Genomic DNA, 13,833 nt, shown 5'->3' on the forward strand with positions numbered 1-13,833 from the left:
ATCTGCACAAATATAAGATGGGGGACACCTGGATTGTCAATAGTATATGTGGAAAGAATCTAGGGGTTTTGGTGGACCACAAGATTAACATGAGCCAACAGTGTGATGCAACAGTGGAAAAAACTAATGTCATTCTTTGGTGTATCAGCAGAAGTATAGTGTCCAAATGAAGAGAACTAACAGTTTGACTCTATTCTGCCTTAGTCAGACCATACCTGGAGGACTGTGTCCAGTTCTGGGCACCACAATTTAAAAAGCCGGAAGGTGTGCAGAGGAGGGTGACCAAGATGATCAAGGGTCTGGAAACCAAGTTTTATGAGGAACACTTGAGGGAATTGGGTATATTTAGCCTGGTAAAGAGGAAACTGAGGAAACATGATAGTCATCTTCAAATATGTCAAGGGCTGTCACATGGAAGAGGGCGCAAGCTTGTTTTCTCCTGCTCTAGAGGGGAGGACTCGAACCAATGCCTTCAAGGTACAAGAAAGGAGATTCTCACTAAACATCAGGAAAAACTTTCTGAAACTAAGATCTCTTTGACAGTGGAACGGACGTCCACAAGAGGTGGTGGACTCTCCTTCCTTGGAAGTTTTTAATCAGAGGTTGGAGGGTCATCTGTCATGGATGCTTTAGCTGAGATTCCTGCATTGCAGGGGTTGGACTAGATGACCCTTGGGGTCCCCTCCAACTCTACAATTCTGATTTGTATTGCAGCTATTTTGAAGGCCATTTTTGTGGCAAAAAAGGCCTTTAACTGTTGTTGTCCCCTTCATGGATCACTGCCTTGCTATGGCGAAGGGGCTTGAATAACTCAGAGAAGCTATGAGCTATGCCGTGCAGGGCCACCCAAGATGGACAGGTCATAGTGGAGAGTTTTGACCAAACGTGATCCACCTGGAGTAGGAACCGGCAAGCCACTCCAGTATCCCTGCCAAGAAAACTCCATGGACAAAGGCAACAGGCCCCAAAAAGTTATGACGCTGGAAGATGAGCCCCTCAGGTCGGAAGGCGTCCAACATGCTACTGGGGAAGAGCGGAGGACAAATACAAGTAGATTCAGAGCTGATGAAGCGGCTGGGCCAAAGCCGAAAGGACGCTCAGTTGCGGATATGCCTGGAAGCGAAAGGAAAGTCCAATGCTGTAAAGAAAAATATTGCATAGTGTCAGGGGTTCAGGGAGAGAGGCACAGAGCAGGCAGGAGACGGACAACGATTGGGAAGAGTCCGAGGACAGCGAGGAGGAGGATGACAAAGACTCCAGGGATTACATGAGTCTTTCCAGCGAATCAGAGGATTCCCAGAAGGGGGCGCCTGTGGTCAAGACAAGGGGAGTCCCAGGGGGGACGCATCAGGAGCGGGGGGGGCCAGCAGGGGACCCCAAAGTGGCAGCTGGGAATCAGGGCCAGCTTCCCCACCAGAGCGCAGCAAAGGGGGGGGGAGGTTCCAGTGTGTCAGGGGAAGCAGCTCTGGCAGCAGTGAAGGAGGAGGGGTCAGAACAAGCCATCCTCCCGGAAGGGGAGGAGGGCAGTGAAGGGAGTAGTGTAACTGTCAAAAGAAAGGTTAGAAGTTGGGCGCGCGCGCCAAGTTCAAATGTGCAGGCGCGCGGAAGAACAGAGAGCCCGGAGGAGGAGCCAGGTCCCAAAGCCCGCAGGAGGGAGGGAGAGCAGTCTGGGGATTCAGCGTCAGGGGAATCCAGGAGGGGCGAAACCCCAGCGGGCAGGAAGACTCTGCGGAAAAGGAAAGACAGGAGGAGGTGGAGTAAAGCAAGCATCTTAAACTGGTGCAGGGGAGGGACTGATTCAGAGGGGACTTCAGTGGTCTAAGCTTAACAGACGTGGGGCTGCACGCCTCGGCTGTGGAGCGGAAAATGAACTGCAATAAACATATCTGTATATAAAGTGAACTTGGCGTTGGTCCTTTGTGAGCTGGGACCTGAGGTAGCCCTGACATATAGGAACCTGGAATGTAAGAACCATGAATCTGGGTAAGTTGGATGTGGTCAAAAATGAGATGGCAAGAATAAATATTGACATCCTGGGCATCAGTGAACTAAAATGGACGGGAATGGGCGAATTCAGTTCGGATGACCATCATATCTACTACTGTGGGCAAGAAACCCGTAAAAGAAATGGAGTGGCCCTCATAGTCAACAAAAGAGTGACAAAAGCTGTACTGGGATGCAATCTCAAAAATGATAGAATGATCTCAATATGAATCCAAGGCAGACCTTTTAACATCACAGTAATCCAAGTTTATGCACCAACCACTGATGCTGAAGAAACTGAAATTGACCAATTCTATGAAGACTTACAACACGTTATAGAAATGACACCAAAGAAGGATGTTCTGCTCATTATAGGGGATTGGAATGCTAAAGTAGGGAGTCAAGAGATAAAAGATACAACTGGCAAGTTTGGCCTTGGAGTTCAAAACGAAGCAGGGCAAAGGCTAAGAGAGTTCTGCCAAGAGAACAAGCTGGTCATCACAAACACGCTTTCCCAACAACACAAGAGATGACTCTACACATGGACATCACCAGATGGGCAGCATCGAAATCAGATTGATTATATTCTCTGCAGCCAGAGATGGAGAAGCAAAAACAAGACCTGGAGCTGAATGTGGCTCAGATCATCAGCTTCTTATAGCAAAATTCAAGCTTAACCTGAAGAAAGTAGGAAAAACCACTGGGCCGGTAAGATACAATCTAAGTCAAATCCCTTATGAATACACAGTGGAAGTGAGGAACAGGTTTAAGGATTTAGATTTGCTGGACACAGTGCCTGAAGAACTATGGATGGAGGCTCGCAACATTATACAGGAGGCAGCAACTAAAACCATCCCAACGAAAAGGAAATGCAAGAAAGCAAAGTGGCTGTCCATCGAGGCCTTACAAATAGCAGGGGAGAGAAGGCAAGCAAAGTGCAAGGGAGATAGTGAAAGATACAGGAAATTGAATGCAGATTTCCAAAAAAGAGCAAGGAGAGACAAGAAGGCCTTCTTAAACGAGCAATGCAAAGAAATAGAGGAAAACAATAGAAAGGGAAAAACCAGAGATCTGTTCAGGAAAATTGGAAATATGAAAGGAACATTTCGTACAAAGATTACCATAATAAAAGACAAAAGTGGTAAGGACCTAACAGAAGCAGAAGACATCAAGAAGAGGTGGCAAGAATACACAAAGGAATTATACCAGAAAAAAATGGATGGCTTGTACACCCCAGGTAGTGTGGTTGCTGACCTTGAGCCAGACATCCTGGAGAGTGAAGTCAAATGGGCCTTAGAAAGCACTGCTAATAACAAGGCTAGTGGAAGTGATGATATTCCAGCTGAACTAATTAAAATTTTAAACGATGGTGCTGTTAAGGTGCTACACTCAATATGCCAGCAAGTTTGGAAAACTCAGCAGTGGCCAGAGGATTGGAGAAGCTCAGTCTACATCCCAATCCCAAAGAAGGGCAATGCCAAAGAATGCTCCAACTACCGCACAATTGCACTCATTTCACACGCTAGAAAGGTTACGCTTAAAATTCTACAAGGCAGGCTTAAGCAGTATGTGGACCGAGAACTCCCAGAAGTGCAAGCTGGATTTCGAAGGGGCAGAGGAACCAGAGACCAAATTGCAAACATGCGCTGGATTATGGAGAAAGCTAGAGAGTTCCAGAAAGACATCTACTTCTGCTTCATTGACTATGCAAAAGCCTTTGACTGTGTCGACCACAGCAAACTATGGCAAGTTCTTAAAGAAATGGGAGTGCCTGATCACCTCATCTGTCTCCTGAGAAATCTCTATGTGGGACAAGAAGCTACAGTTAGAACTGGATATGGAACAACTGACTGGTTCAAAATTGGGAAAGGAGCACGGCAAGGCTGTATATTGTCTCCCTGCTTATTTAACGTATATGCAGAATTCATCATGCGAAAGGCTGGGCTGGATGAATCCCAAGCTGGAATTAAGATTGCCGGAAGAAATATCAACAACCTCAGATATGCAGATGACACAACCTTGATGGCAGAAAGTGAGGAGGAATTAAAGAACCTTTTATTGAGGGTGAAAGAGAAGAGCACAAAATATGGTTTGAAGCTCAACATCAAAAAAACGAAGATCATGGCCACTGGTCCCATCACCTCCTGACAAATAGAAGGGGAAGAAATGGAGGCAGTGAGAGATTTTACTTTCTTGGGCTCCATGATCACGGCAGATGGTGACAGCAGTCACGAAATTAAAAGACGCCTGCTCCTTGGGAGAAAGGCGATGGCAAACTTAGACAGTATCTTAAAAAGCAAAGACATCTTGACACCTTGCCAACAAAGGTCCGTATAGTTAAAGCCATGGTTTTCCCAGTAGTGATGTATGGAAGTGAGAGCTGGACCATAAAGAAGGCTGATCACCGAAGAATTGATGCTTTTGAATTATGGTGCTGGAGGAGACTCTTGAGAGTCCCATGGACTGCAAGAAGATCAAACCTCTCCATTCTGAAGGAAATCAGCCCTGAGTGCTCACTGGAAGGACAGATTGTGAAGCTGAGGCACCAATACTTTGGCCACCTCATGAGAAGAGAAGACTCCCTGGAAAAGACCCCGATGTTGGGAAAGATTGAGGGCACAAGGAGAAGGGGAGCAAGGAAGAAAGGGGAAACCCCACCCACAGGCAGCTTTGTGGGGGTGTTGGTGTGTAGGCAGGTGGGCAGAATGGGGACGCTAACCCCTTTGTGGCGTGACAGGCAGGAACGTGAGTCAATCAACTGCCCTTTGCTTCTGCTCCCTAGATAGGGGAGTGGGCTTGACTTGCTGCAGTTTTACAGATCCTTTGGAAGGCTGTCACAGTTGGATTCACCTTTTCTCTAGGATGGTGATTCCCAACTGCTGGCAAAACATTTTTACAACCAAAAGCATACTGAGCAACTCTGGTGAGCCCCAGTGATATTTCAAGGTTATGGGAATGGCTTGTTCTCTCCAATATGTTTTCATTTAATGTGAAAAATCCTGCTCTCCATATTGTTAGAGAGACTGTCAATTCACTCCGAAACACTTTCCACAACAACCGCTGCATTTTATATATATATATATATATATATATATATGCTTTCGTAGATTTTCACGGGTACAGGAATGCAGGTTTTGGTGTCTTCGGGTGTCTTCCCGTGTAAGAGTCGGGGTGTCTGGGCGACGTTTCGACGAGGTCTCACTCGTCATCTTCAGGCTGGTGCTTTCGGCTTCTTGTTACTGGAACAGAGCAGGATCTGGTGTTTGAGTTGCTATAAATACTGTTGAGGGGGTGTGGTGTATAGCCTAAATAAATGCACGTATCGCAGAACACAAGAATGCCGTCAAAAAAGAAGAAAAAACTTCCTCTCTTTTCCAACACATGAAAGAAACAGGACACGAAATTAATTTTGCAGATTCCAAATTGCTCTTTAACATGGAACATCACCACAAGAGAATAATCATGGAAGCCATCGAGATAGAGAAACACCCTCACAACATGAACAAGCGTGACGACACGTCCCGCCTGCCAGACATCTGGAAATTAGCCCTCCCCACAAAAACCGACACCAGAACCAGAGGCACACAGAACGCCGTCACCTATCAACCACACCAGACCCAAACCCAGACCCTCTCCACAGACATATTACAGACTCCATCCAGTAGCCAAACTATAGTGGCACCTCCGGATGCTGCACCCCCCTGCAATCCCTACACAGATCTGGCTGGCACAAGGCACAAAATCACAGCTCGCCCCTATACACGAAGCCAAGCCAGAGCACAACTAAATGCAGCACAGCCACCTTCTCAGAAAAACTCTTCACAAGCTCAAGAGGTCAAGACACGAAAGCTTTAGCAACTAATCTACACTTAATGACCCACCTAAGTGGTATTCAGAATATCACTCATGAAATCACTCAAGATATCCCTCAAGTAATTAAGGAACAAAAGAAGAAAAGGCACACTAATCTAGGAACTTCCTCTCTGCCCAGAACGTTGGAGGCTATACACCACACCCCCTCAACAGTATTTATAGCAACTCAAACACCAGATCCTGCTCTGTTCCAGTAACAAGAAGCCGAAAGCACCAGCCTGAAGATGACGAGTGAGACCTCGTCGAAACGTCGCCCAGACACCCCGACTCTTACACGGGAAGACACCCGAAGACACCAAAACCTGCATATATATATATATATATATATATATATATATGCGCTAATGAGCCCTTTCAAGAACAGCATTAAAAAGTGCTGGAACCAGAGTCAGCTGTGGCTTCATGTCAAACCACAGCAGGCGCCTCCAGCAAGATTGCAGCTCCTCACTTCTCTTAACCTAATTTCATGTATTAAAACTAAATTAGCAGGAATGTTAAAACAAGAGGAAGCACATTCAAAAGATTCACTCAATATGCAAGTCAGCGTGGAGGGAGGCAGATGGAGGATCCTGTCACAGCGTGTGTCTGCGTGGGGAAAACAGCAGGGGCAGCACGTGGAGGTGGAACAACAGCCAGGGCTCTTGACCGTCCTGCCAAGGGGATTCCCAGGAGCTGTAGAGACCACCAAGGAAGGAGCCCTGCAGGGATCAAGGTGATCCTTGCTAGCCCTTTAGCCAACTGCCCAGGAGGGAGTTCAGGAAAGGCAGGTAGTGGTTCGTGCTCTGGTGTCTGGGGGTGCTGCTGCTGCTGCTGCTGCTCCTTCTTCCTCTCCACAAGCCTGTTGCCAAGGGAAGGAAACTGTTGGAAGATGCTCCCCACTTTGTGCATTTCAACCCCCACACCCTGGAAGTTGCAGCAGTAGCTCATGGTTCACATGCAAGACGCAATGAGGCTGGCTTGCTGAATGAAGACCCAAAGGGGTGGTCCAGATAAAAAGGCTAGCTAAGATGACACTGCCCTGAGGGCAGAGCTTCCTCGGAGGTCCTCCTCCATCCAATCAGGATGGCAGCCCTAGGATAGCGAGGGAAGCCAAGACAACTGACAGGGAGGTGATGCAAGTGACTGAACCATCATGGATGGGCCTGAACTTGTGGCCCAGGTCCCTTGCCAGACGGAAAGCCAAGGAGATGGTGCCGGGAAGCTGTCCTGGGCCTGGGCAGAAGAGGGGGCAAGCAAGAGAACCCCCAGCCCCTGGGCACAGAGGAAAGGCAAGAAGCTGATTTCAATTTCTGGGTTTTCACTCTGCTCATTTTCTTCCAAATCACTTCCAAAAGCAGAGGCCTTTCTGTAGTTAATTGTGTGTCTCCTTCTGCTTACACTTTAAAAGATTCCTCCTCTCTTGGGAAGTGACTTTTGTATACAAATCACGTAAAACTGCTTAGACAAACCTCTGGAGATGATTAGAAGGGGCCAGCTTTCCATTTATACCTTAAGAAAGCAGCAGATGTCAAATGAACCATTTGTATACATTTGGAGAGGCAAAGAGCTGGCATCTGAGTTTCATTAGGACCTTCAAGAGCACACAGAGCTTGGGGCCAGCTGCTCATTGATTAGAGCCTTGGAACAAAAGGCACCGCCTTGCAAAGATGGTTTGGCCAAGGTTCACTCAAGTCGAAGGCCGAATGCTAAGCATAACATGAGCAGCACATGAGCAGCTGGAGAGCAAAAAAAATTCCTGTGCTCCCCTCACAGGGTTATCTGCTCACTTTTCAGCCAAGTCTGCAGCACCAAGAATAGCCAGGCTGCGGCCTGATTCCGAGAGGATAGCAAAGAGCTCTTTCTACTACAAAAACACTCCGGGGCCGGGGATGGGGGGAAGCAACAGGAAGGGCCTTTACTGCTGAGAGATCCCCTTTCCAAACCAACATAGGAACTTGAAAGGCAAAATATGACAAGTGTTGCAAAACATTCCACGGACCGTGCTGAAACAAAAAGAACAAAAAAGTCGCTTCAAAGGTTAAGCCTGATGAAAAGAGGAGAGAGAAGCCCAGCAAAGGGAGGTCTGAGCAGTGGGGTGTGATGGCCCAATTCTGTGCAGGAACTGCAAGCCCTTCCAAGGTCAAACACTTCCAGACCTTGAAGTAGAGCTAGGACAGCACAACTGGGATGCACGAGTCCTCCAACTACCAAGTAGGGACAAATTGCAGAGGGAAAATGGGGGCTGTCATCATTCCTCACTTTTGCGAGCAGTTCCTATAATTCATTTGGAGCGTTCAGAAAGGAGTTAACTGTGTTAAATGCAACACAGAGCGAGGAGGAGGAGAGTGGGTAGAGCTGTTCAGGATTACAGTACAGTCGAACCTTGGTTTTCAAAAAGAATGCATTCCTGAAGTCCGTTAGACTTCCGAAATGTTCGGAAACCAAAGTGCGGCTTCCGATTGGGTGCAGGAACGTCCTGCAGCCAACTGGAAGCCGCGCCGGACGTTCGGCTTCCAAGGCAAAATTTGCAAACCGGAACACCTACTTCCAGGTTTGCGGTGTTTGAATTCCAAGGGGTTTGTGAACTAAGCTGTTCAAAAACCAAGGTACAACTACGTTGTTCTGCACATGGATCATTCACTCACTCTACAGCTGAAGCAGCTAACCTGCAGCCTGGATCCCCTCGCCGGAGAGCTCTTGTGCACTCCCAACATTTCAACAATTAAATTTAAAAAAAAAATCTGTTCTGCAGAGGTGTTCCCACCTTTGGTGCTGTGGGTGTCCCAGCAGCCCCCCCCCCAAAAAAAACCTGGCTGCTTCTGCCTCCATTTACCTCGCCTTTAATGGCCTCTCTTCTTCGTGACTAGTGACTAGTGGGGTGCCACAGGGTTCTGTCTTGGGCCTGGTCTTATTCAACATCTTTATCAACGACTTGGATGATGGACTCAAGGGCATCCTGATCAAATTTGCAGATGACACCAAACTGGGAGGGGTGGCTAACACCCCAGAGGACAGGATCACACTTCAAAACGACCTTGACAGATTAGAGAACTGGGCCAAAACAAACAAGATGAATTTTAACAGGGAGAAATGTAAAGTATTGCACTTGGGCAAAAAGAATGAGAGGCACAAATACAAGATGGGTGACACCTGGCTTGAGAGCAGTACATGTGAAAAGGATCTAGGAGTCTTGGTTGACCACAAACTTGACATGAGCCAACAGTGTGACGCGGCAGCTAAAAAAGCCAATGCAATTCTGGGCTGCATCAATAGGAGTATAGCATCTAGATCAAGGGAAGTAATAGTGCCACTGTATTCTGCTCTGGTCAGACCTCACCTGGAGTACTGTGTCCAGTTCTGGGCACCACAGTTCAAGAAGGACACTGACAAACTGGAACGTGTCCAGAGGAGGGCAACCAAAATGGTCAAAGGTCTGCAAACGATGCCTTATGAGGAACGGCTAAGGGATCTGGGCATGTTTAGCCTGGAGAAGAGGAGGTTAAGGGGTGATATGATAGCCATGTTCAAATATATAAAAGGATGTCACATAGAGGAGGGAGAAAGGTTGTTTTCTGCTGCTCCAGAGAAGCGGACACGGAGCAATGGATCCAAACTACAAGAAAGAAGATTCCACCTAAACATTAGGAAGAACTTCCTGACAGTAAGAGCTGTTCGACAGTGGAATTTGCTGCCAAGGAGTGTGGTGGAGTCTCCTCCTTTGGAGGTCTTTAAGCAGAGGCTTGACAACCATATGTCAGGAGTGCTCTGATGGTGTTTCCTGCTTGGCAGGAGGTTGGACTCGATGGCCCTTGTGGTCACTTCCAACTCTATGATTCTATGATTCGTCTGCTGTGGTGACATTGTCCTTGGCACTCAGAAAGGAACACTCCTTCCCCTTCCCTCAGCCCATATTACAATGGGCATGGGGGGGGGGAAGAGGCACATTTGCAAGCTAAGAAGGCACCTGAATGCATTCCCCCCCCCCTCAACACAGTGCAAGGACGTGGAGGGAAAATGCTGGAGAATCTCCACCCCCACCCCACTGCTGGTCTCTGTGAGGCCTGGGGGAGGAAGGGGCAGAAACAAGGCTAGAGGTGCTTCTGCCCTTCAGATACAGCAGATGCCAAGCAGGGCAGGTGGACTAGCACAAAAACCGCAAAAAGTTTCATTGAAGGCACTGATCCAGGGGAAAAAAGCCTTCCACAGGCCCATGTGATTAACCCCACCAGAAGTGTCTGCAGCACCCTGAGTTGTGTGATGAGACCACTTACTCCAGGCTCGACTTGGCTCCTGTCAGCAATGTCAATGTGGACAACTTCCACGTTCTTCCACGTATTTGGATCTAAGTCGTGCACCTGCAGGGGGGAGAGGAAGCAGCAGCAACTAAGAGTTTCCCCAATAATGCCCTCCTGGCTCAAAGGAGGAAGAGATCCTGCAATGTGAATCCATTTCCCTCTGACTGGGGCCACTGTCAGGCTGCAGCTCACCCACCCAATATGGACCATCGGCTGCAAACACAACGAGGCAAAAGGAGGGCGTGAGACCATTCTGAGAGGAACATGCATGTCTCATTTTAAAGGGAGTTAGTTTCACATTTAATGTAACTTTCTTTCACCTGAGCATTTAAAAACATTTTTAAAATTAACTTTAGTATTTTAAACTGAATGAGCATTTATCTGCTGGGTTTTTTGCATGTATTTATTGTTGATGTGCTTGTTTTAGAAATTTCTTAACTACCTTGAACTAATTGCTAAACGTCAGCATACATACATGTTTAAAATACAGTGGGGCCTCAGGTTACATACGCTTCAGGTTACAGACTCCGCTAACCCAGAAATAGTGGTTCAGGTTAAGAACTTTGCTTCAGGATGAGAACAGAAATCGTGCTCCGGTGGTGCGGCAGCAGCAGGAGGCCCCATTAGCTAAAGTGGTGCTTCAGGTTAAGAACAGTTTCAGGTTAAGTACGGACCTCCGGAACGAATTAAGTATTTAACCCGAGGTACCACTGTATCAGAGGCTGAAGTACAGTCTGAGCACTCAGGGTAGGGGAGAAACATTTGCTTTGGTATGAACCCCCGTGCCCCCCACCCCTAGCGTTGCTTAGTGGCTGTCAAGCTCTGGAGTCTGCTGTCTGGCAAAGAAGCAGCAGCAGTAAAGGCCTTGCCCAAACAAGGTGGTGGCAAAATGTGGCTCTCCAACTTACATTGTTAGATGTTCCCAAATCTGATTTATGCCAAGTCTCAATTTTGATGAAGAAGTCGTCTTTCATATATTCATTCTATCAAAGATAAAAGATAAATAAGGCAGTAACTAATGTGGTTCATTTGTAAATCCTCTTCCAGTCTTTTGCAATATATCCACCTGGTCTTTAGAGAGGCAATCAGGGATGGGGGGAGGCAAACCTGATTCCCACCCCCAACTCAAAGGCAAGTACATGTATGGTGGAGGAAGAGAACCGTCAGGAAGCAGGAGAATGCTTGAAGCTTCCAACCAACCAGATTCTTTCCTGCAAATGTCCCCTCCCTATACCCCACAACAGCAGATTCATAGGAGAGCACTGCCCAGAGCAGGTAGGGCAAAGCACCTTTCTCCACCCTCCCTAACCCTCCTGCGTAACAGGGCAGGCAAACATTTGTAGGCAGACCACCAATGGAGTGTTTTGTTTTGAGGTTGGCCTAATTAAATTCCCTGCTTTTTATTTTATTGTTTATCATTTTATATTATTGTTACTGTAAGCTGCCTAACTATTGGGCAATACCTACACAAAATAAACATGGAACTCCATCATGAATGACTCCCCCTCCCGCCCCAAGCAGCAGTCTCTGCACCCTGCCTTACAGACTTACCCTCCACTAAGCAACCCACATGAACTAGACAAGACTCCCCTCCAGCCCATCCTTGTAGGATCCTGGCCACAGCTACCACATCCGTGTTGGGGAGGGGACACCGCAGCAATGCCCAAACAGGCAAGCTCCAGAACGTCACCCCACTTTATTATTATAGCTGTATTGTAATGGCAAGTGGGGAAGTGTTAAACACACCACAGACTAAAACTTTTGTCTGACCCACCACCCCCAGTTTAGCTCTCACAGAGCTGAATGTGGCATGTGTTGCTGATTGAAGGCAGTGAAGGAGGGAAACCATTTTCAGAGAAAGGTAAGAGTGCTGTTTTTTAAAAAAAAATATATGAGGTGCCTGTACTTATACCTTGATAAAAGCATTGTGGGCACCAGCACAAAACGGCTGTCATGGGGAGGGGTGGTACTCTACTGTTGAGTACTATCATAGAAGCAGGACTGCACCTAAAAGATTGAACCCCTCATAGAGGGACCTCACACTGAGGACCCAGGTGCCTACATTCAACCAAGAAGAGCTAAAAAGTTTCAAAGGTGCCAACAGTTCAGCCTATTCACAAGCCAAGAGAAACATAGTACTCACCGTTACAACTGAAGCCCACCAAGACATGGAAAGAAAAAGAAAAGGGAGACAAACAGGTATGAATGTACATTCTTATTTACAGAACTCAAGGGTGAAATTGCTGGTCTCACAACAAATATAAGTAACTTTTGCCTAAGAACAGCTTCTGTACCTGAGGGCTAGAAAGTACTAGGGGGGTTATTAGGTTGTCTTTGTTTTTATTATGTATTTATTTATTTTTTTTGTATTGCAATTTTATGTTGTGAACCGCCCTGCGCTCTACGGGTATAGGGCAGTATACAACCTAAATAAATAAAACTTGATGTGATAGAGATCTAAAATAACGTCAGCATCATAATGCTGTGGATACATTTTCACTTGGGGATAAGAATGGTTGCAGGCGCTGGGGTTTTTCTCCGATGGCTTGGAGCACTGAGTGGGACTGTAGCAGTCAGGGCAGCCACCTACAGGGCTCATGGTTTCCCTCAGAGTGACCAGGATGTCTACTTAAAAGAGCTCTATGAGACAGCCAACAAATATCACTTCCTCCACAGCCTGGTCTCCTGGCTGTGCCCCACAGCCGCTATCCCTTGGTGGCTGGCAGCCCCCTATCCCTGGGCATGTTCTCCGGCACCCTGTATTACTACACAGTGACAGGGGACCTGGTCCTGACCAAGGCAGCACCTTATGGTGGTTCCCTCCTCATCCTCAGCTGGATTGCCATGGCCCTTGACACCCCCGGTCCATCCCCACGTGCACCCTCTCTCTCCCATCGCTGGGACAGCCCCCCCTGCTGCTCATTCCCCCTCTTAGGATTGCAAGAAGAGAACCCTTGGAGAGGAGAGATCTCCCAAACGTCAGAGAGGGATCCCTTGAGGTTGTTAGCCTGCTCTGAACGTGTCTCTATCCTGCATCTTGGAATTCCCTAAATGCTGAATCCTTTTTTAGAAGTCAAGATCCTTTTCAAAAATTGCAGCCAGATTTGAGTTTGTGATGGAGGAAGAGCTTAGGCCTCAATGAAATGTTGGTGCTTTTTAACTTAATAAACGAGAGTGATTTAACTTAAAAAACAACCACCACCACATCATAATGCTGTTATCCAAACGTATGGTGAACTTAGAATACTGTGTTCAATTCTGGTGGCTGCATTGTGAAAAGGCAGGTTGGCCACTCTAAAAAACCGTATTCAAGGTTACTTGTGAAATACTAAAATACAAACAGCATCAAAGCAGGCATCATGAAAAGATATGAGCTAAAAACAAATAAAACAAAGCACTGCAAACTGCAAAAAAGCCCCTCTGGACATCACAGCTTAAGCACCCCTTGTTTGATTGGTGCTTGGTGCGATCTCTCACAGACACATGTGGCTCCTGCAGCATCAGGTCCAGGCTAAGGCACACACTGCATGAGCCACGGTCACAAGCAACCCGCCCCCCGCCTGAGAAAGCAGCTCTTTATAACTTCAGACAGGTCAGAACTGAGCCACAACTCCAATGAAAGCAATCCCAGTTGCAGACAACTCTGAAGAGTTTGAGATCGCCCATATCCTTGCAGTTCTATGAAGGGTTCAGGCCTTTGGTG

The 13,833-nt window shown here is 47.2% G+C and overlaps 1 protein-coding gene across 1 annotated transcript in view; it reads right to left on the reverse strand.

Annotated features, from left to right (window-relative positions):
* The window catches only part of PITPNB (phosphatidylinositol transfer protein beta), a 28,806-nt gene that overhangs the window by 8,691 nt on the left and 6,282 nt on the right, over positions 1–13,833 (reverse strand). The window contains 3 exon segments of the mRNA XM_082203829.1: positions 10,107–10,190; positions 11,039–11,113; positions 12,274–12,281. Coding sequence (XP_082059955.1) covers positions 10,107–10,190; positions 11,039–11,113; positions 12,274–12,281 — 167 coding nt within the window.

Source organism: Podarcis vaucheri, assembly GCF_965113315.1.
Source record: "Podarcis vaucheri genome assembly, chromosome: 16".
Taxonomy (NCBI): Eukaryota; Metazoa; Chordata; class Lepidosauria; order Squamata; family Lacertidae; genus Podarcis; species Podarcis vaucheri.